Source organism: Nipponia nippon, unplaced genomic scaffold (assembly GCF_047370975.1).
Source record: "Nipponia nippon isolate SJK-2023a ecotype South Korea unplaced genomic scaffold, ASM4737097v1 scaffold_17, whole genome shotgun sequence".
Taxonomy (NCBI): Eukaryota; Metazoa; Chordata; class Aves; order Pelecaniformes; family Threskiornithidae; genus Nipponia; species Nipponia nippon.
Genome location: NW_028262333.1, coordinates 8,420,750 through 8,441,588, shown reverse-complemented (window position 1 = coordinate 8,441,588; position 20,839 = coordinate 8,420,750). Strand labels below are relative to the sequence as shown.

Genomic DNA, 20,839 nt, shown 5'->3' with positions numbered 1-20,839 from the left:
TGTTAGGACGAATCAGCCAATCCCTTGTGCTTTCTTCCCAAAACGCTCCCCTCGGCAGGACTCTCCCTGACCTCCGCCCTGCGGGAGGAGCAGCGCCATTGTTGGGGTCCCACCCTCAACCCACTCCCACCACCGCTGGGACTATGGAACGTGCTGGAGCTTTTAGGGATTTTTTTTTTCTTAATTTTAGTTTTGGTTCTTTTTGTTTTTTTAGCTTTAGAAAGGACTTTTCTCCAGCACGCTCACAAAGCACTTGGTGGCCAGACGCTGCCCTTGAAAACAGGATGTAGCTATAAAAATACACAATGCAGTGATAGTTGCCCATGCCCTGAAGACAAGTATACTAATATTAACATTTTATGTGTTGATTAGAGAGTGACTGTACTGCAAATCCTACTGGATATAAAGCAATCATATGCTAATTTTTCCTGGTAGCATAATTAGAACCAGACTGTCTTTTAACCACATTCTCAAACTATGAAACTGTGAACCCAGCCTTGGATTTTCTTCTGTAATTCAGAAACAATCAGAACACGGGTTGGGCCGCTCACCCCGGTCATGTTTGAACCGTGGAGGTCTCCCACGTTTTACCTGAGAATTCCCACATGGAGAAAGGTTTAATGAGTACTAAATACTTCTGTGTGTGCATGTGTATGGCTTAGATGTGGTGTTTTTATCCCTGCACCTTCTGTTTGGTGTTGCAGAGGAGGTCTAGGTAAAAACAGCAAAGGACACTTTACCTCCTTATTGCTGTACGAGTTGGCAGATGTGTAAAAGACGTGACACGCAGATGCTATCGATATGCCCTTTAGCTAGCTACGAAACATCATCAACAAGGCTTCCATTACTTTTTTTAGTACTCGAGGTTGTTAAAATAGAAGAAGATGAAAGAGATTTCATTGTCATTTTGGGAGGGCCAAGGTAGGATCACCAGTGTGGTCCTCTTGAATTGCTAGGACACAAAATGGCAATATGCTATCGGCAAAAGATAACGGGTCAGGAGGCGGTTACGTCCTTTTCTGCAAAACCTGTGTTTCCAGAAATTGTGATTTATGTTTTTTTTTAAATCTCATGGCATGCTGTTTTCCTTCAAGCCCCATCTGTTATAATCAGGTGATTCCATTGCAGGAAAAAGAAAATAAAGTAAGTGGCCTTTTGATTTGTGCTGAAAGCCATGGATGCCGCCTTAAAGCCTGGAACCCAAAGGGCAATAATAACGCGCAGCGCTTCACAGCGCTGCCAAGGCTTTATTGCATTTTTCGCCAATTTGTACAAGATTATGCAAGAAAAACGACTTTTTGCAAAGGAAAAAGGCGGGGGGCTGCGCGGGGGGGGGCGGGGGGGCTCCGCGGTGGCCACCGCGGAGCCCCCCCGCCCCCCCGCGCAGCCTTCCGCGGGGGTGTGGCCACCACTCCCCCCCGCCCCCCCCCCGGGGCGCGCTTCCCGCGCCTGCGCGGTAGCGCCCGGCGGTAATCTCGCGAGGTTTCCCCCCCCCCCTTTCCTCTCAGCGCTCGGCTCGGCGGCGGCCCGACGGGATCTTTCGAGAAGTCCCCCCGCCCCGAGGAGGCAGCGCCCGCCGCCGCGCATTTAAACGGGCCGAGCCGCTGCCCCGCAGGCGCCTCAGCTTCCTTCCCCTGTCGCAGCGATGTCGGTGGTGGGCATCGATTTGGGTTTCCAGAGCTGCTATGTGGCCGTGGCCCGCGCCGGCGGCATCGAGACCATCGCTAATGAGTACAGCGACCGCAGCACGCCGTGAGTGGGGCTCGGGGCGGGCCGCGCCGCCTTCCCGCCGGGCTGAGGAGCGGGGCTGAGGCGGTGGCCTCCCGCGGAGGGGAGGGGGCCCGCTGGGCCCGGTCCTGCCGTGGCGGGGCCCTGCCGGGGAGGGAAGCGAGCCCGGGTCGGGGGGTGCGCTGCGCTTCCCGCCACGGCGGGTCGGGAGAAGTGGACTTGTTTTAATAAGTGCTTAAAGAAAGAAGAGGTATCATGCGGCAGACATGGAGAGATGTTCCGGCTGACCCTCTGCGCGCCTTCCCTTTTTGTGTAGTATGACCAGTTTGTCCTCCCAGAGGCAGGGCTGCGTTGTTACGATTAAGGGGACAAGGTCTGTGAATAGAAGAAAAAGCAACCGTATCTTTGGCTGCTGGAAGTAACAAAGCTTAATTTCCTATAAATGTATATGCTGCGTTTTGACATACCTGATAGCATACCTGCTTGTTCTGCAGTTCAAGCCCTGTTCCCCCCATGGAGGCGAATGCGTGGCTCTGTGCGAGCTCGTTGGCCTGCCGTTGGGTCAAAGCTTAGAAAAGCTTCTTAGTAGCCTTCCCTTCAGTCCATGTATTTCTTGGATCAGCAAGGATTCTCAAAAAATTCGCACTTGTTTTGGGTATTGGGTCTCTTAAACTCTCACTTGAAACTAGCCAGCAGATTGACAAGTTATTGGGGTGGGGAGGTGGAATGGGAACAGACAGTGCAGTGTCAGACATCTGCTTTCCTGGGAAGGGGACTAAGTGCAATCTTCTGATGAACTTGGTCTTGAAGGACGTTACAATTTACAGTGTTCATAGCACATTCCAACTCTACTTATAAATAGGCTTCCCGACATCTTTCTCAAGAAGAATGCGTGTTGTTTATCTTTAATTAGAAACTTGCTAAGAAGGACAGGGAGAACTGGGATAAAACTCTTCTAAGAATGAATTGCAAAACCATGGTGGAAAAGGAGCTTGAGTGCATCAAACCTGGAGGAGAACTGTTTGGAAACCTGACTTAATGTTTCTACAGCTTACTATATGTTGTAGTATAGCTTTATTTTAAACATATTAAAATAAATGCATTGTGTTGGGTGGTTGTTGGTTTTTGGTTTTTTCCCTTCTAGATGCCTCGTATCTGTTTAAAGAGACCAGAAACATAAAATGACCTTGCTTCTCGTTAGACCATACCTCAACTCTGTTTGCCTGTTACGATCTCTAAGCAATTGATAAATAGAGAAGGAAATTTTTAATTTGGTACATGTGCTAGAGTAAGGACTAGTCTCTTAAGTATTCTCAATAATATAGAAGTTTAAAGGTTAGATGTACTAGGAAAATATTTAATGTAAAGAACTCTAGAGCAATCTTCTAATAGCTCTAGGCATCTGGTCCTCAGGGAGTTGAGGTTCTGCTTATAGATATTTGAAATATGAACACAAAACTCGCTCATTGAAGATGAGCTATATAAAATATCAGACACAATGCATCTTTCAGGAGATAATTCAGCTGTGAAAGGCTGAAGTGAAATTGGAAAAAAATTGGCACAATGAAAATGACAGAGTTTTTAATAGGACTTAATCTCCAAGTACTGTTCTGAGGGAATGCAGAAAACCACTCTGTAAGCAAACATGTCTAGTAAAAGAAATTCTTAGTGACTTTTAAGTGTCTGTCTTGGAAACAGAAAGCCTGATTCAAAAAGTCAGTGCTTAGCATTTCTTTATGGTGAGCTCTGGGGGAAGTCATGCAAGGTATCATGACAGGTTTCCTCAGGAGTCAGCTCACGGTCAGGGTTAAACACTATTTTATGTTTTCTATGATGACTTCCAAGTTTTGGGAAGGATTAGCAGATACGTATTATTGTAATAATTTGTATTAGTAAAGCAAACCCTACTGAACACATTGTACTTAGTTCAGTGGCACAGATGATATTCTCACTGAATCGGCTTTCAGCTCTGTATTTGGATTCTTCCAGAATCCTGTGAAATTTGAACTTGTATATCCAAAAGCAGTGCAAAACACGTTTGTCTTTGAATATGGTATTCCTAAAATGGAAAAGTGGTAGAGAAAGCTAGTAAAAAATGAGAGGGGAAAAAATGTAAGGTAGTTTCATTATCTCCATAAGGATGATGAGACTTGGATTAAGTGAAATAGTTGTAACTGATCTTACAAAGCTCTTGCTGTTGGTCAGCGTAGGGGAAGTGTGCCGACAGGGGATGTCTTCCAAGGAAGTGAAAGCGGGATGGGAGGGTAAGGGTGAAGTAGTGCCTGCAGGTGTGGTAAGGAAGTTCAAAGCTCTGCTTAAGTTGCTTCATTAGACCTCTGGTGACCTTCACTGTGATTATATGTTTCTACTTAAAATGCTATGGTTAGTTATTCAACTTCCAGTGAATTGTGTGATAGTATCGTTTGTATTTAATGAGTTAACCCTGGTTCCTATGGTGAACTGAGCTGGGGAATGAGACTGGCTGAAGATTCTTCCCTCCCTCCTTGGAGTTGAACTTACCTCTGCGTTGGGTCCCTTGTGTGGTTTCCCAAGGCTCAGTTGGGAGCCAGGGTTGACTTGGGAGAAGGGGTGGGATGGGCAGAAAGGGAAGGAGTGGAGCCAAGTGGAACCGTCCTGTCTGTCCAGCTGCAGCTGCTAGGAGAAGCTTGCCCGTTTATAAAGCCAAGCAGCAGGCAAGCATGTTTAAGAAGAATGTATGCACTTAAGGGTTTTATTCCCAGCCTATAATATGGAGGCCTATATTTTTAATTACTGTGCTATATCCTTCTGTTGAGACAGACTTCCACCTTGAGGTTTTAGTTTGGCAGGTTTAAAGGGTTCTATAATCTAAATTAGTGGATTTATGGTGATTGGGGCTGATGGTTTGTGAATTTAGCTGTGAAATAGCTGGATTCCACACACACACACACACCTCCCTGCCCCCCAGAGAAAAGCAACGATTTGTATTCATGTCTTAATTCCTTTCTGGAGACCAGAGTAAATTACTAACTAGCTTCCTGCTTGGGGCTTGATAGATTTTTAGCTGTATGCTCTGCAGCTCCTTTTCCCTTAGTATGGGCCTTGGGGTCTGCATAGCAGAGAACTTCCTCACTTTTGGTTAACTAATCCCTTCAATAGTTTTTTCAAATAATAACAGATCAAATCAGGAATGTTAATTCTGTTGCAACATATGCTTTAGGGTGGGCCTTGTTTCGTTTGTTAATTAATAAATTGGAGGAAGATATAAAACCAGTGCAATTATATCACTCTAATCTTCAATTCTGTTTTTGACTGTTTCTGTTTAGAAGACCCGTTCTAAACCTCAGGCTGAGCTGGAATTTGTTTCTTGTGGCAGCCCTATGGCATAACCCTGCTGTTAAGCAGTTGCTTGACCTGCTGCATAGAGAGCAGCTTAATTATGCTGTTAGTTTGTTGTGTGAATAGTAAAAATCTGCTTGACTAATAGTATTTTTTTTCCCCAGTAAGTCTACCTCAATGGTATGAGGATATTGGATTAGAGGGATGGATTTAATTTTGTTAGGGCATCTACAGTTTGTTAAATATGTAAATCAAGAGGCTTAATAGGTCTAGGAATTTCTCCAAAAAGGAGTATTATTTTTATTCTATTTTTTCAGAACTGCAAGCTGTCACAAAGTAGTTTGGAATAAAGTATGATTTTTATTTCTGTAATCTGCATTATTTCAGTGAGTACAGATGAAACTCATAAACACCAGTCTTTCTCTGCAGGTTTTTTCTTCCTGCTCTTGAAGGATTTGCTTTAAAACTGAAAAGCTTAGTTAGCATTTGGTACAGACACGTAGGAATGATTTTCTTAATATCCGATTTACCTCGTGTAGTTCTTCTGAACAGTTGGATGTTTCCTGTGTTACCAGCGAACAGCTTACCTTTGAGTGGTTTGATATATGGGTAGTTATTGAGATAAAGGGTGTCTACCCATTATTACTTAGATGTAAAACTTGAAGTAGCATGAATAAGTTCGGGTTTAGTGCTGTTCTGCAGTGAGGAGTGTTACTGTTTTAACTTAACTTAGAGTGCCTATTTATTTCCAGAATTCACAGAACGTTCCATGCATATATTGCAGTGAGTGACTGACTTTCTTAATGGACCAAATACTGTTTAAAATATCTGTAGTCTAATTAATATTATCAATACTTCTTAACAAAAAAAAAGTGCAGTTCTACCAATCACTTACTAACTGGAAACCTTTCTTCTCATTTTAGATCATGTATAGCCTTTGGACCCAAGAACCGCTCGATTGGTGCTGCAGCTAAAAGCCAGGTGAGTGTATAGTTTGGGTAAAAGCACCTTTATTAGTCAAAAATCAGATTAGTAGAATGTATTTTTTTTATTATTGAAGGCTACAAATATCTCTGAGCTGGTGTCCTAGTGTCTCTGTAGCTGTAATGAACAGCTGAGCTTAATTCAGCTGTTCAGCATGTAATGCTGCTTTGTCATCTTGGATAGAAATCAAAGGGTTGATAGTTGCACATGATGAAATGTAAAGGGAAAAAAAAATCTTTGCCTCTTAAGAAATCCTGATAAATACTAATTTTTCTTTTTAGGTCACAAATGTGAATTCTAAAGCTAAGCAGTAGTGCTTCATCCTACCTTGGCTTGTTCCAATTTGTGTGCATTATGATAGCTTTTAATTATGTGGCTACATTCTATAGAATTCCATTAAGTGCATAATTTTGGCAGAAAGGGGACATACTTGAGTGTAAATATATTGCTTTCTTGACTCTTTGTGGTTGAATTACAATCTAAATATCTGTCTTAGGCGTTCTTGCTCATAATTTGAGTTTCTGTTGGTATAGGTAGGTAAATATGACTGAGAAGAAGTTAAGCTGATTTGTCCTGCTCGTGACATTTGGGTCCTACTGTATCGTATCTTGTGTTGCTGTGAAACCCCTATAAAACATGATTTCTTTTTGAAGTCCTCTACAGGAAGTGACTATTCAAACACTTGGTTTTTCTTAGCCTAAAATACCTAGAGATGTGTGAAGATTCATTATCTAGAATACAAAAATGACTGGACACAACCATATTATTCAAGAACAGAAGAACTGTGCTAGAACTAAATACAGATGTTTTTTCTGGAATTGAGTGTCTGCTTAGCTTAACGAAATGCATTGATACAGAGATCCAGTAGAGATGAGGTATGTTCTGCAGAAACTAAACTTACAGAAAATCAAAACCAGGTTACTTAGGAAATAGACACTTGACTGAAACTGAATCACAGGTAAATGTTATATGGTACAGTGCTCGTCTGCTTTGTCAATTACTGTGCTTTTTTCAGTATGTGTCTTGCTCTAATATAAATGAAAGAATTAAGCAAGTTTACTTTCACTACATGAAAACAAGCTGTAATGATTTTTCACTTCTCCATTTGCACTGATCTCTGCTATTAATAGAAGACAATCTACCTTTTGTCAGTTAAATCAAGTTGACAGTATCATCTTGGGGCCCTCCTGACTTTTTTTTAAAGCTTCACGACAAGGTCCTTGAGCTGTTTTGTGAGAGTATCTGTGTGTTGACTGTCACGTGCATGTGATGAACGTGAACTGGAGTTTACATCAATATGCTTGTTATGTTTGCGAAATTACTGGCTGCAATGCAATACAAAGGTAGGGTGGTAGGAAACAGGTAAATGGGAAGGACACTTGGCTAACACTTTTAAATTGTCCTACACATACACTATGACAATTGAGTGCTATTTTAATCAATTTTTGATAGAATCTTGGCTCAGTTTTCTAGCATGCATTTTATTTTAAATCTCAAATTCCTGTAGGTTACCTGAGTGATCAGGGGGAAGTTGCCTTCTAGCAACTGCCCTGATACTATTAAGATAAAGATGACAAAAATATTCTGTTGAGGGAAGCATGAGAACAAAATTCTATCTTCTTTGAAATTCAGATGTTCCCCTGACACGTTGTATTAAAGATTTCTTTTCCTCTAGGTTATTTCAAATGCAAAGAATACAGTACAAAGTTTTAAAAGATTTCATGGTCGTGCATTCTCAGATCCCTTTGTTCAAGCTGAAAAAGCAAGCCTTGCGTATGAACTTGTCCAGCTGCCAACAGGCTCAACTGGCATCAAGGTGAGTCTGGCATATTTGAAAGAGAGCCAGAGGAGGAGACTGATAAAATTTCCTTTTATCTCTTTATTTTGAATCTGCTTGCTGTAGTCTCTGTTCTCTTGTGAATGGAAAGTCTTAAATAGGGAATAAAAGACTAATAGTGCAGCTAGTCTCTCCAGGTGTTAGGTGAGACTGATTTTACAGTTATACAATTTCTCTGCTTTACAAAGCCAGTCTGACACAAACTGTTTTGGCAGTGCTTTTTTTTCCTTCACTCCATGGTGAATTTGGAAGACAAGCTACTTATTTAGCTGCTGTCCAGATACTGCAAGGGTGTAAGATGTCAGCTTAGTGCTTCAGGTGAAATGATAAAAATTCATCTTTTTTCAACACTGTCTGAACTTCTGATTTGGATTTTAGCAGTAACTAATTAACCTACTCCAAAACAGTAGGGAGGAAGGCATCCTAGGCTTTGTCTAGCAATCAGGATTAAAAAAAGAAAGTGTCCAGAGCAGCTTTGTGTATGTGAATTCTTAAATGTGCATTCCCGTGCTTATGTATTATCTTCTTGCACTTGCTGTGCACGAGCTAGGCTATCGGAGAGAAGGCTGCATAGAGCTACATTACTTCTTAAGCTTGCTTTTAGTAAATACTGTTTCTTGTGTGTGTTCCTTATGTTTGTAGTGCGTGGTTTTTACTGTAGTGTAATATGTGCGTACACAATTTTTATTTGAAGGCCATGTATATGGAAGAAGAAAGAAACTTTACTATTGAACAGGTGACAGGAATGCTTCTTACCAAATTAAAAGAGACTGCTGAGAATGCGCTTAAGAAGCCTGTAGTTGACTGCGTTGTTTCTGTAAGTATGTGATAGTAAATAAGTAATACTTGCTTAGTATCATAAACTGAAGAGATTGGTGGTAATAGCATTAAATTGCCCATTAAACCTGAATATTCAGGTCTGTCTTTTCTATTTAAAGCTGGATCTTACTCCCATCTCTTCTCTAAAACTAGACATGCTTCGTTAATGGTGAAATGTCTTAAACTGCTGCTAATTAGCAGCATAAATAATATTTGATACCTGTTTCTGGTTCTTTGCTCCTAAAGTGAGTGGCCTGTGGGAGGGAATAGAAGGTTCACAGAAAGTAACTTTGTCTTCATGTAATGTTTTCTTTGCTTTTTCTCTGTTGCAACTGAAATTAACATTAAATTTGAAGGATACCGTGACTGTTCTCTACACCAAATCCCTGTACACACTTTTTGTAACTGTTTGCTAAAGATGGCTCTTCTAAACGTTAATACTAGCTATCTGATCTTGCAGGTTCCTTGTTTCTACACAGATGCAGAAAGGAGATCTGTGATGGATGCTACACAGATTGCTGGTCTCAACTGTCTGAGACTAATAAATGAAACAACTGCAGGTAATACCTTGTTTTCTCTCCCTCACTTAATGTTGTAGTTTATTAGATAAAAGGGCTTTTAGTCTGTCACTGATCCATGCCCTCTGGAATTATGCTGGTTTTGTAAACTTAAAATAGATTAGTTGATCATAAAGTTTCTGAAGTTGTGGTCTGTTTTTTTCATTGCTTTACAGAGGCATAAAGATATTTCTTGGATATCTATTTTAATGCAGCTACTAGGATGGGCTAATGCTGTTTAATGTTATGGCATGTTCCTTTAGTATTGGGAATTTTGTTTAACAAGATACCAATTTCTGTAGCTTGAAAAGCAAGATGAAATGCTAATGCTGTTTACTGATGTACCATTTATTTCTTAAGGAATTACAGAACTGAGTGTCCTAACTATACTCTTTGACTCTTCTTTTTGTGTAGTTGCACTTGCATACGGAATCTATAAGCAAGACCTGCCTACCTTGGAAGAGAAGCCGCGGAATGTTGTTTTTGTAGATATGGGGCATTCTGCATACCAAGTTTCTGTTTGTGCATTCAACAAAGGAAAACTGAAAGTAAACAATTTGTTATGCATCCATTTTAATCACCAGTAGAAATATTCATCAGTACATACGTGGACTGTGACAGGCAAGCTTGCCTGTCTTTACATAAGCACGTCCAGACAGCTCAATTCATATTCTTAAAATTGCACTTTGTCTGGAGTTAAAAGTAGGGCAGGGAACTAGAGAGCTTTTGAGCGATCTGTGGAGGAAGCAAACATGCCTTAATCAGCAGACTTTGGCAAAGAATGAAAAACCTGGATTAAATTATTTATTCAGAAATCATCATATCTGACTGGATGCCGCTTTCAAAAAATACTCTAGTTCAGTCATGAGATCTAGCATTAAAACAGGAATTCCTAGAATGGTCTAAGTGACAAACGTTTTTTAACGCTCACTGTGGTGCTCATGTAAAAGAGTAAAAACATTCTTAATTACTTTAAGCTGCAAATGGAAGCTAAGCAAGTTACAGTGTACTTCTAAGTGTAAGTTGCCAAAGCATTACTCTTTTCCAGCAAATTCTAACATTTTTTGGTTGGCTCTCTTACAATTACAATCTGGATTTTTGCAGTTCCAATAACTTTCTCTGAATTGGCTAGAGAAACAAACACAAATTGTAAAGGATGGGGTAGTGAAATTAAGAGAAGACGAGTTCTGAAAACGTTAGTTTTGTTGTAGTTCTGTTTCCTCTTGTGAGGAAACATAACCTACTTTGTGTTTCTTTCAGATTTGTCTTTAAAACTTTGAAACCATAGAAGTATTGAAGGGATGCTTTTGAGTATAGAATGGAGAGCTGGACAGCAAGGCAGTTAAAACAGTGTAGAGACCAAACCCAGTCTGAAAGAATATTGAGAATGTGATACTTAATTTCTATTCCTAAAAAAATTAAGTTCACAATATGTTTAAAGAGTAGAATCAGCTGAGGTGGATGGGCTACAGATGTTCTTTGCAGATAATTCCCTTGTCAAAAATAGGCACCTATTTGCAAGAGTTAACAACATTTATTCTCTTCGTGTTTTATTTTTAGCTTGGTGTAAGCATGTTCCACCCTTATGAGGCATCAAATATTAAACTGGGATATGATTCAAACTGACAGTGGCTAAGCAGAGTTTGGAAGTTCTGATGGTCTGCTTACAGTACAAGTACTGAACAGATTGTGCTGCTAAGCCTTGCCCTATCTTCCTAAATTTCTTTTAAAAGTCGTCACCTCATTGCAGGAAGGCTGGGTGCCCAAGGCTGCTTTTTAGCATTTGAGATAGCAGATGTTTTTTTTCTCTCCTGGAGCTTGTAACTGCTGTGTGTAAGCGCTGCAATTTTTGTGAGAATTACTGTTCACAAGGAGGTGTAAGACTTGTGTAGCTGCCAGAATTTGTCCGTGGTGATGGTGTTTTTTTCTCCACAGCATTTTGAACATATAATATGTTCAATCAGCTACAAAAGGCATAGGATAATAATGGTTTAGACTTGGTAGACGTTAAAGAAAAAAGCATCTCTTAGGATGTGTATGACTTACTGCAGTTGCAATCCACATAAACTATCAGATGTTAGTGATGCAATTGCTGCTTAGATTGCCCTGAAACATAAAAGAATAGCTTAATTGTTGCCAGCAGTGTCCATGAAATCTGAAGGATGAGTATGGGACATAGCTTTATTGTTTGGGATAGGTTAGACTTCTCAACGAGGCTTATCAAAAGAAACTCCTCACTGGTGATGGCAAGGGCAGAATAAAAATGAACTGTACTGGATTTTTTCTGTTGTGGCTGCACCAGTATAATTCTTCCTCCGTAGTAATGTTGTGATACTTGCTTTGATTTAAAGTTGGACTATATTTGAAACAAAGAAATGCTTTGACACTAACTGCTAATTGGTTTCACTGAAGTAGTGACAAATTGTGCTGTTACTGAAAAGTTCTTTTTTTTTTTTTTAAGGTTCTTGCTACATCATTTGATACAACGCTTGGAGGCAGGAAGTTTGATGAGGTGTTAGTTGAATACTTTTGTGAAGAATTTGGAAAGAAATATAAACTAGACATAAAGTCAAAGATTCGTGCGTTGTTGAGACTCTACCAGGAATGTGAAAAACTGAAAAAATTGATGAGTGCTAATGCGTCCGATCTCCCGATGAACATAGAATGCTTCATGAATGACATAGATGTCTCTGGAACAATGAACAGGTAATGTTTATACTACGTTTCTTTTTTGGCTGAAGCAACTTGAGTGAAGGGCACTCTAAAGCTTGCCTTTGTAGAGGTATAAAGTACCAGTTCTTAGGACTGGAGGGAGGCGGGAAATGCAAGAACAACATGTGCAGGGGTGCTGCTCAAAATGATAACGTTTAGAGACTGGTTAGTGGCCTTGAGTTAGGAGGAAGGACTGTGAATGTTGCAAGTGTGCCAAGATTACTAGAACCAAGTTTGTCTGGGAGAATAAGTAGAATATATTAAGTAAGTAAAATATAATGAAGTAAATGAGTAAAATATGAGTATACTAAATCAGTATAAAACTAGGATTGGGGAGAGAAAACCCTGCATAGTTAAAATGGGATTCTTTCAATTTTGGCATCCTATTGCATTCCATAAGCAAGTTAATACTGCAAATACTATAGCTTTTATTTATGGCTTCTTCCAACAGAAGCAAATTTTTAGAGATGTGTGATGGACTCCTTGCAAGAGTAGAACCACCCCTTCGCAGTGTGCTGGAGCAAGCCAGTAAGTGTGTGCACATTCTGTATTCTGCATACAGAAAAGAGATCCATAATGCAAACTTCCTTTGCATGTTGACAGAACTTGGACAGATGGATTTAGCACAGCTAACAATTTTTTGCTTAGCGGTTACAAGCTTTAAAACTTTTTCACACAAGCTAAGATCTGAAATTCTTATTGCTTAGAAACTTTAGCGAACAAGCTTAAAATAATGGTTGGTCTAGTAAAACTTCTAGTTTACAATGTCAGCATATTCATGTAAAACAAACATTTAATCTATAAAAACTAATGTCTGACTCCTTTCTAGAGTTAAAGAAGGAGGATATTTATGCAGTAGAGATAGTTGGTGGTACCACAAGAATCCCCGCTTTAAAAGAGAAGATCAGTAAATTTTTTGGCAAAGAAGTCAGTACAACTTTGAATGCAGATGAGGCTGTTGCACGAGGTTGTGCGCTGCAGGTAAAAAGTGCTGTTTGTTTTGAGCTGTGAGTGTTTTTATTGAAATCTTTAAATACTTGAGCCAGAGTCCCCAGGTAACACAAAAGATACTTTGTGGGTATCATGGAATGGATTTGAATAAGCTTCAGGAAAGCAGTTGGAAGAATGAGAGTAGCTGCTTTAAATGATTCCTTTGTGCTGTTTGTCTAAGCCAAACCAGTGGATCAGTATAGCTTGTTGAAGTGAAACGTGTACTCTGCTTCTGCTGTGGCTGGAAAGTGGGAGTCTGATAGAGCTCATATGATGGTGTTTTTTCCTCCAGGCTCCTTTGGGGGCCTAGGTTAAACAGGGGACGAGTTTATTGGTAGTGCTGGGGAAAAAAAAAACAAACCACCCAAACTTTTGACATGGGAATTGCTTAATAACATGGATGGAAATGAAAGATGAGGTTCTTGCTAATAGAAGCTGCGTCCTGAGCTGGAATCAGTCGCTGTTGAATGGCTTAAGCAGTAGTAAATACTCTATAGTTACTAGTGCTACTCTCTTGAAAGCACATTAATTTTGCTCTGATCACCTCAATTCTCTCTTCAAATGTTTAATATGTGCTTACAGCTCTGTTCTCTCAGTGGTATGAACTCGCTATTGGAATCTGCTTAAAAAGACAATTTTGTGTTATGGTATGCAAAAAGCCTGGTACTATGTCACTCTGAAAAGTAACTTCAATTAAAGTTTTCTGATTTCTTATGTTGGCACTAAAAACAATTCAGTAGCCTAACCATAGCAAGCCAAACACGATGGCTCTAAATTAAAACGTGTGTATTTCACTTTTCAGAGCGAACAGATTGTGACAGCTTCCTGAAAAGGAAGAGTATGTAGGAGCTTCCAGTGCTTATGCTGCAGGTCCCAAGTCCATCAGTGTTAGTCTCCCTTAACCTAGAGTAAATCTACACGTTAAGCAGCATAAATAGCTACTTGCTGAATTAAATTACTATTCACCTGAAGACTGAATGTTTGTAATATGGCTCTTGTGCTCTTTCAGTGTGCCATTTTATCCCCGGCTTTCAAAGTGAGAGAATTTTCTATCACAGATTTGATACCATATCCTATTTCTTTACGATGGAATTCACCAGCAGAGGAAGGGTTAAGGTAAAAACCTTCTTGCATGATTACATACAGCTTAAAACTAACTAATGACAACTTGAGTAAGTAACACTTTTAGAACAATGCTCCTTTAACAATTCAAGCTTTGATACTTTTTCTGAAGTTAATGATGGCAGAAAACAAAAACAAGGATGGGTGGCAGTTGAGTGCTTTCTACATGGCTATCAGTCTTATTTTAACCTAAAAGGGTAGGAGACACTTTTTTGTTGCTTCTTAAAGAAGCTTTTCCTTAAAGTATAAGAGTATCTGGAAAAGTTGTGTTAACTTTGTCAGGTGCATCATCCTGCATACTGAACAAGTGCTCTGTTTTCTCTTACAGTGACTGCGAGGTCTTTCCCAAGAACCATGCTGCGCCATTTTCTAAGGTCCTCACATTCTACAGAAAGGAACCTTTTACTCTTGAGGCGTACTACAGTTGTCCCAAGGAGTTGCCTTACCCAGATCCTGCTATAGGTTAAGACCATTCTGTAGCTTTAAGCTTTATTAATAGTCTTGTACACATTTCAGGGCTTCTTTCTGTCTAATTATATAGTCTAGAAAGTGCAACCTACTACATGTGCTGTAGGGACAGGTTTCCAAAGTCATGGATCTACAGTAAAATGAGTGGAGTAACATTAAGTTTATGGACAAATAGGCTAAATAAAGAGCATCCTAATGTTGGCGGAAACCTGAAGGGGACATACTTAGAATTGTGCAGTCTTCTACTATGATACAAGTAACACTAGCTTTTACAGTATACTGTAGAGAATTTCTAATAGCCGTGTATCCTGGCATTGCTGAGTAAAAAATTGAATTTTTGACTTGGGTAGGATTTGATATCCTCTGAGCGTATCGCAGTGATCTGTTGTCAGCAGCAGTCAGGTTTTACTTTACATTAGTGATTAAGTTAATCAAATGGTATGTCTTTTTCTCTCTGGGATTGTTTAGCTCACTTCTTGGTTCAAAAGGTCACTCCTCAAACAGATGGATCCAGTTCAAAAGTGAAAGTCAAAGTTAGAGTAAATATCCATGGTATCTTCAGTGTTTCAAGTGCATCTTTAGTGGAGGTTCATAAATCTGATGAGAATGAAGAGCCTATGGAAACAGATCAGCATGCAAAAGAGGAAGAGGTAATAGACTTCATTGCTCTTAGCTACTTAGAAAACTGATGAAGCACAATTAGCCAAGTTCTGGGAAGGTTCTAAGACTTGTGTAAGGATTTAGTAGATGTGTCCAGCAACTAAAATATGAAGATGTGATTAAGTGCCAATTGAAGTGTGTCACGCCAGTGACAGGTCTCTTGAAACCAGGACTGTGAGGTATAGATGAAATTCTTAATCATGCTAGCAGTGAGCTGTTACTTGCCTAAGCAAAGACTAGAAGCTTATAATTTATGCCTTAAGACTCTACTTCAGTTTTCATTCTGTTTCTTTTGCCTAAAGAGCATTAGATTTAAGTGAAGTGATCAGCGTAAGAACTGAAGCAATGATCTGCATATGCCTTGTTTAATATGCCAAATTGGATCTCTTTATGATTTTCAGAAGATGCAAGTAGACCAGGAAGAGCAACAAAAGACTGAAGAACAACAGCAGGCTCAACCTGAAGATAAGGCAGAGTCTGAAGAAATGGAGGTAACACGAACATCTGAGACTTCTGTTTTCTTAGAGGATACTTCTGGAGGATTCATAAGAATATGTAGTGTGTGAGCCTTTCTGCTGCTTTGTCATAGCTCTGGAAGCTGAACTTTTATCTGAATATGTTGGTAGTCTCTATTGTGATTAGAGCTTTACAGGTACCTAAATGGCATGGATAACTGCAGGCCTGTCAAGTGACCTAGTACTGATAAAATGGGTGAACTCTCCTGGTCATGGGCCAAATAATCATTTAGTTTTCAATAACTTAAATACTAGAAAAGTGTTCTAAGCACCCATCACCCCCACAGATGTAGTCAGTGTGCCCAGAAAAGGTCAGTAGTTGCATTAATTATGTCTGACTTCAGCAGCTGAAGTGTCAGAATGACAGATAGTACGTAGTTCTGATGTTGAGGTGCACTAATTCAATACTACTTTTTCTATTATAAGTCTTGAATGCTCAGCTTGAACTGACTAGTGATGCTGTTTTTTACTTTGAACGCATGTCTTTAATGCAGACTTCTCAGGCTGACTCAAAAGACAAGAAAGTGGATCAACCGCCTCAAGCCAAGAAGGCTAAAGTGAAGACTACTACAGTGGACCTTCCCATTGAGAATCAGTTGGTGTGGCAGATAGGGAAGGATATGTTGAACTTATTCATTGAGAACGAGGTAAACTCTTACTTGCCCAAGCGAAAAATTTCACTAGTTGATCTCCAGAAATTTTGCTGTTCATTAAACATGGTTAATGTTCAAAGGTGATCAGGGAAAGAGGAAAAGATTTAAAAAATGCATTTTTTCCCGAGGTGAACAACAGTCCCTCGTGGAGCCAAAATACATTATTCTTGTTAATCAAATGCTGTAACTTTTACTGAGGAGATGTTCTGCAGGAAAGCAAGTTCACAAGGTGATTTAGTTCCAAAATCAGCTGTGATTACAGGGTACTTGATGGCTGTTACCATCAGGGTGAAGGTTCCTTAGCTGGAGCAAGATTATTCTGTACTGTATTGGATATCCCATCAAAATTAGTTTTTATTCATGTGCTTGTGTTTTAGAACAGTTCTGTAAATCACAATATTTCCAAGTCTTTAGTCAAACTTAAGCCTTTGCTAACAAGGTATCCTGGCTTTTTAGCCAACTAATTTGACAACTTGTTCACAGGGTAAAATGATAATGCAGGATAAGCTAGAGAAAGAGAGGAACGATGCCAAGAATGCAGTGGAAGAATACGTGTATGATATGAGAGACAAACTCTGCGGTATTTATGAGAAATTCGTTAGTGAAGATGTAAGTATTGCTAGCTTGATTGTCTTCTAATACATTTTGTTGCAATGAACAGTTGCATTTTACTAACCTTTGACCTATATCGGATACTATGTTTACTTAGACTACATTTTCAGACTTTAAATTTGGAGAAATAGCTTTAACCTTTCTGGCTATGAAGATAACCTTCTAAATGTGGCCCAAGTACAAGCAGATGGTACCCAGGATATATTGCATGTTCTTTTCCAAAACAGTTGCAGCAATTAAGATATTATCAGAGCATGTGTTTTCAGACTGAAACAGCCTAGGAGCACTTGCACAGTCATTTTAAGGCAACCTATTTTATTTTGGCTCTTTGTCAGTATTTAGGAATAGTTTAAGATTTAAAAAAAAAAATCCAAGAACAGCCCTACCTAGGAGCATAATAGGTGGGGTTAGTCTGACTAAATGTGGGCACCTGTATCTGAACAGGTTGCCTAAAAATCTCTTGGTATTATTAATTAGCTTTCCCTGGTGTACTAAAGGAGCTTGGTGGGTAATTAATATAATTCTAAGTTAGATGACTACACTAGTCAGATGAACCACTCCAAACTCTTGACTAGGTCTCCACTGATTATAATGGGAGCCTTGCCAGCAAGGTGTCGGCAGAACCTAGATGCCTACATCAGAGCTAAAATTGGGACAAGTCAAGTGAGATTCATGGTACCTTGCTAAAGATAAGTTTCACTCTGTTCTCAGACTTGCTCATATAGTAATGATGAAGAGGGGGTTGGGGGGGGAAGGAAAAAATAAACTTTTATGTGACCGTATTGATCTAAACCATGGGTGTCATAGATAGTTCTTCCTTAGGCCTGGTCTCCACCACGAAGCCATACTGAAGAATATTTTATTTCTTATTTTTCACTAAAATAAAGAGTTTCAGGCAGTTATTTACATTCTAAAAATGTAACCATCTAATAGAATTATCTCATCTGTTTTGTATGGATTGCTTCAGGATCGAAATAGTTTCGCACTGAAGCTGGAAGATACAGAAAACTGGCTTTATGAAGATGGTGAAGACCAACCCAAACAAATTTACATTGATAAATTGGCAGAATTGAAGGTAAGTGGTTCTTGCATTCCCATCGGAATTTACTGTATCTAGAGAACTTTGTTCCAGCAGGGAGCTGTCTGAGGTCTACTGATGCAGAGATGAGCACTGGTAACAAACTACTTAACTTGCTTACTAAGTATATGGGGAGCAGATCTCCAGTAGACCTGTAGCAAGACAGGGTTGAGGGAGACTCAGTCCTTCCTGTAAGTGGAGGGAAAAGTAAAAGTTCCATAGGAGTTCAGAAATGTTGATGTGCCCTGTGAAATCTTGCAGGATCATATTGTGATGCTGCATGGTTTTTAATATCTGTTGTGCTTTGTTTCAGACTCTGGGGCAACCTATTCAGGCAAGATTTCAAGAGTCGGAGGAAAGACCAAAAGCATTTGAGGACTTAGGGAAGCAAATTCAACAGTACATGAAAACTGTTCATGCATTCAAAGCAAAGGTATTTCCATAATTAATTTCCAGCAAATGCAAGGACGCGGTACAAACCTTTTCTGAATCTGCAAGTAAGCTCCTTTGAACAAAAAGCTGGTGCAACCTCCGGCTAGCTTCTGAGCTCTGGATATTTACCGTATTTTCAGAAGTGGATGTTGGCTTGAAAATCTGACAGTCTTTTTTTTTTTTTTTTTTTTTTAATCAAGTGTTGATTTCCTCATGGAGGGAAAATTCCAGCAGCAGTAGAACTTCAGTTCTCTGGTTAGAGCTGTGGGTGATCAGCTTAATTGCTCTGCTGACTAGAACAGCCTTCTGGCTAAATGGTCTTTCTAGTATTTTGAAGCTAAAAATTTGAAGAAATAAGTATGCAATTTAGATGTTAAACAAATATTTGCACAGCTACTACTAATTTGGCTGTTTCAGGATGAACAGTATGACCATCTAGATGAAGCAGATGTAGCGAAAGTGGAGAAGAGTGCAAATGAAGCTATGGAGTGGATGAACAATAAACTTAATCTTCAAAACAAGAGAAGTCTTACTTTAGACCCAGTTATAAAAGCTAAAGACATCCAAGCTAAAACTAAAGTAAGTCTTTTGAAGTAATTCACTGAATTTCTGTGAATTGTTCTGTTTCTTGTTTGTGCTCGGAGGAGAACTCTGAGGTGGGAAATCTATAATAGAAGGGCAGTGATCGGGTATTAATCTGTGAAACGCGTATTGGGGGACATCAGCCGTCAACTTGAATATCCATCTGGCGGTGGTAAAAGTTAATTTGAGCAACAGGTTAAAGTACAACTGTTAGTAGATAAAAACATTTCTAACAGTGGTTTATGCCTATGTTTTCTAGGAATTGACAAGTATTTGCAATCCTATAGTCACAAAACCAAAACCCAAAGTTGAACTCCCGAAGGAGGAGCAGAAACCAGCTGAACCGAATGGACCAGTAGAAGGGCAGGGAGAAGCCAGCAGCGGGTCCCAGGCTGCCGAGCAGAGCGCTGCTGCCGCTGCCCCGACAGCCACGGAGAAGAAGCTTCCCGAAATGGACATTGACTGAACTTCAGCACTTGTTTATATTGTTGCAAACTACAATAAAGCTTTAAGTTGTCAACTCTGTATGTTCTGGATACAAATTGAAGCAAGTGAATACCACAGCACTCCTAGGAATTTTTGGAGAGGTTTGGTCAATGCATCAAGTCAGAACACTTAGGTAGCTAACGACTCGGTCAAATAAGCAGTATTTCTTGCCATTATGATTGTATTTAGAAGTTTTGGTATTCTAACTAGACCTACAGGAACTGTATTCTCCATTTTTAATGTCCAGGGTGAGTCTATCTTATTTTAAAGTAGTGAGAAGTCTAACTTGGCACGCTGCTGTTTGTTTACTTCCCCTGTGGATGACAGCAATGGCGTTCACGTGAAGTGCCCATGAACGCTAGGACTGCAAAAGATAATGGGGGAGAGCCTGAACCGGAGTCTTTCATTTGCTCATCTTAATCTAGCCCTTGTTTTAGTGTTAATGCGCTGCTCTGGATTTATTTTGATTTGCACTTGAACGGTTCATAGCTACACGAGGTTTGCAAAGCAGTGGGTGGTAGTATCATACATTTATGCCGTAGCTAGTGCCCTCACGTCATGGATGACTGATTCACTTAACCTGACACGTAGAGTAGCAACCCTGCGCTCTTGCAGATCAGACTATGAATGTGCTCTTAGCTATGAAAATGTATTCCTGGCAAACTCCCCAGCTAATTAGGCCATGTAAACTTTTTGTCTCTAGTTAAATTAGCTGCTTGTAGAAAGAATGAATACTTGTATTTCAGCTGCCTACGCTGATGGTCGATTCTGACTTGTTCATAACTTTTTCTGAAGGAGGTATGCTTGCTTCCATGAGGCCTTCATTTGGAATGCTTGGGTTTTTGTTTTGGTTTTTTTTTTTTTTCCCCAGGAAAAGGAAGACCTGACCCATTTGGCATTTTTTTTTCTACGAGCTTTATACAATGATTTGCTTCTAGTACCGATTGTCATTAAACTTGCAAACATTAATTTGTATGTGTTAAAATCCAAAGCTGAAACACCCGTTCAGATATTGCAAGAAATAAATGCACTGGATTCTACTGGATCACCTTCTCCAGCTGTTGATTGCAATGAAGAGAAAGCGGTGTCGGGGTCGATGCAAGGGTCTCCTCCTCCTCCTCCTCCTCCTCCTCCTCCGTTATTGGAGGCGCTGCACGGCGGCGTTAGCGCCGCTCTCGCTGAGGAGGGCGAAGCCGTGCTGTACGGATGTCGATTCAGACCCCGCTCAGTGAAGCAGAGCCAAAGGCTGTCCGGGGGCTCTGCACCCGCTGAGGGCACCGGGCGGG

The 20,839-nt window shown here is 40.0% G+C and overlaps 1 protein-coding gene across 4 annotated transcripts; it reads left to right on the top strand.

Moving 5' to 3' along the window:
- The first annotated feature begins 1,497 nt into the window (after nt 1–1,497).
- On the top strand, nt 1,498–19,587 carry HSPA4 (heat shock protein family A (Hsp70) member 4). 4 transcript variants are annotated; one of them, XM_009464351.2, is made up of 19 exons: nt 1,498–1,752; nt 5,970–6,027; nt 7,706–7,846; nt 8,562–8,684; nt 9,147–9,246; nt 9,658–9,791; nt 11,705–11,949; nt 12,407–12,483; nt 12,785–12,936; nt 13,955–14,061; nt 14,396–14,529; nt 15,004–15,185; nt 15,597–15,686; nt 16,205–16,357; nt 16,847–16,972; nt 17,943–18,050; nt 18,367–18,486; nt 18,903–19,064; nt 19,327–19,587. In XM_009464351.2, the coding sequence occupies exons 1-19, from the start codon at nt 1,646–1,648 to the stop codon at nt 19,531–19,533; spliced, it is 2,526 nt and encodes an 841-aa protein (XP_009462626.1). In that variant the 5' UTR covers nt 1,498–1,645; the 3' UTR covers nt 19,534–19,587. The 4 variants fall into 4 exon arrangements, with proteins under 4 accessions (XP_009462626.1, XP_087610003.1, XP_087610001.1 ...); XM_087753877.1 differs by having other exon boundaries at nt 1,687–1,752; nt 7,770–7,846; XM_087753875.1 differs by lacking the exon at nt 1,498–1,752 and adding an exon at nt 6,727–6,905.
- The last annotated feature ends 1,252 nt before the right edge of the window (nt 19,588–20,839 follow it).

Coding starts and splice junctions, on each gene's coding strand:
- HSPA4 (XM_009464351.2), top strand. CDS start 1,646: ATGTCGGTGGTGGGCATCGATTTGGGTTTCCAGAGCTGCTATGTGGCC. Junction 8,685..9,146: donor TAGTTGACTGCGTTGTTTCT/GTAAGTATGTGA, acceptor CTGATCTTGCAG/GTTCCTTGTTTCTACACAGA. Junction 18,487..18,902: donor TTCATGCATTCAAAGCAAAG/GTATTTCCATAA, acceptor TGGCTGTTTCAG/GATGAACAGTATGACCATCT.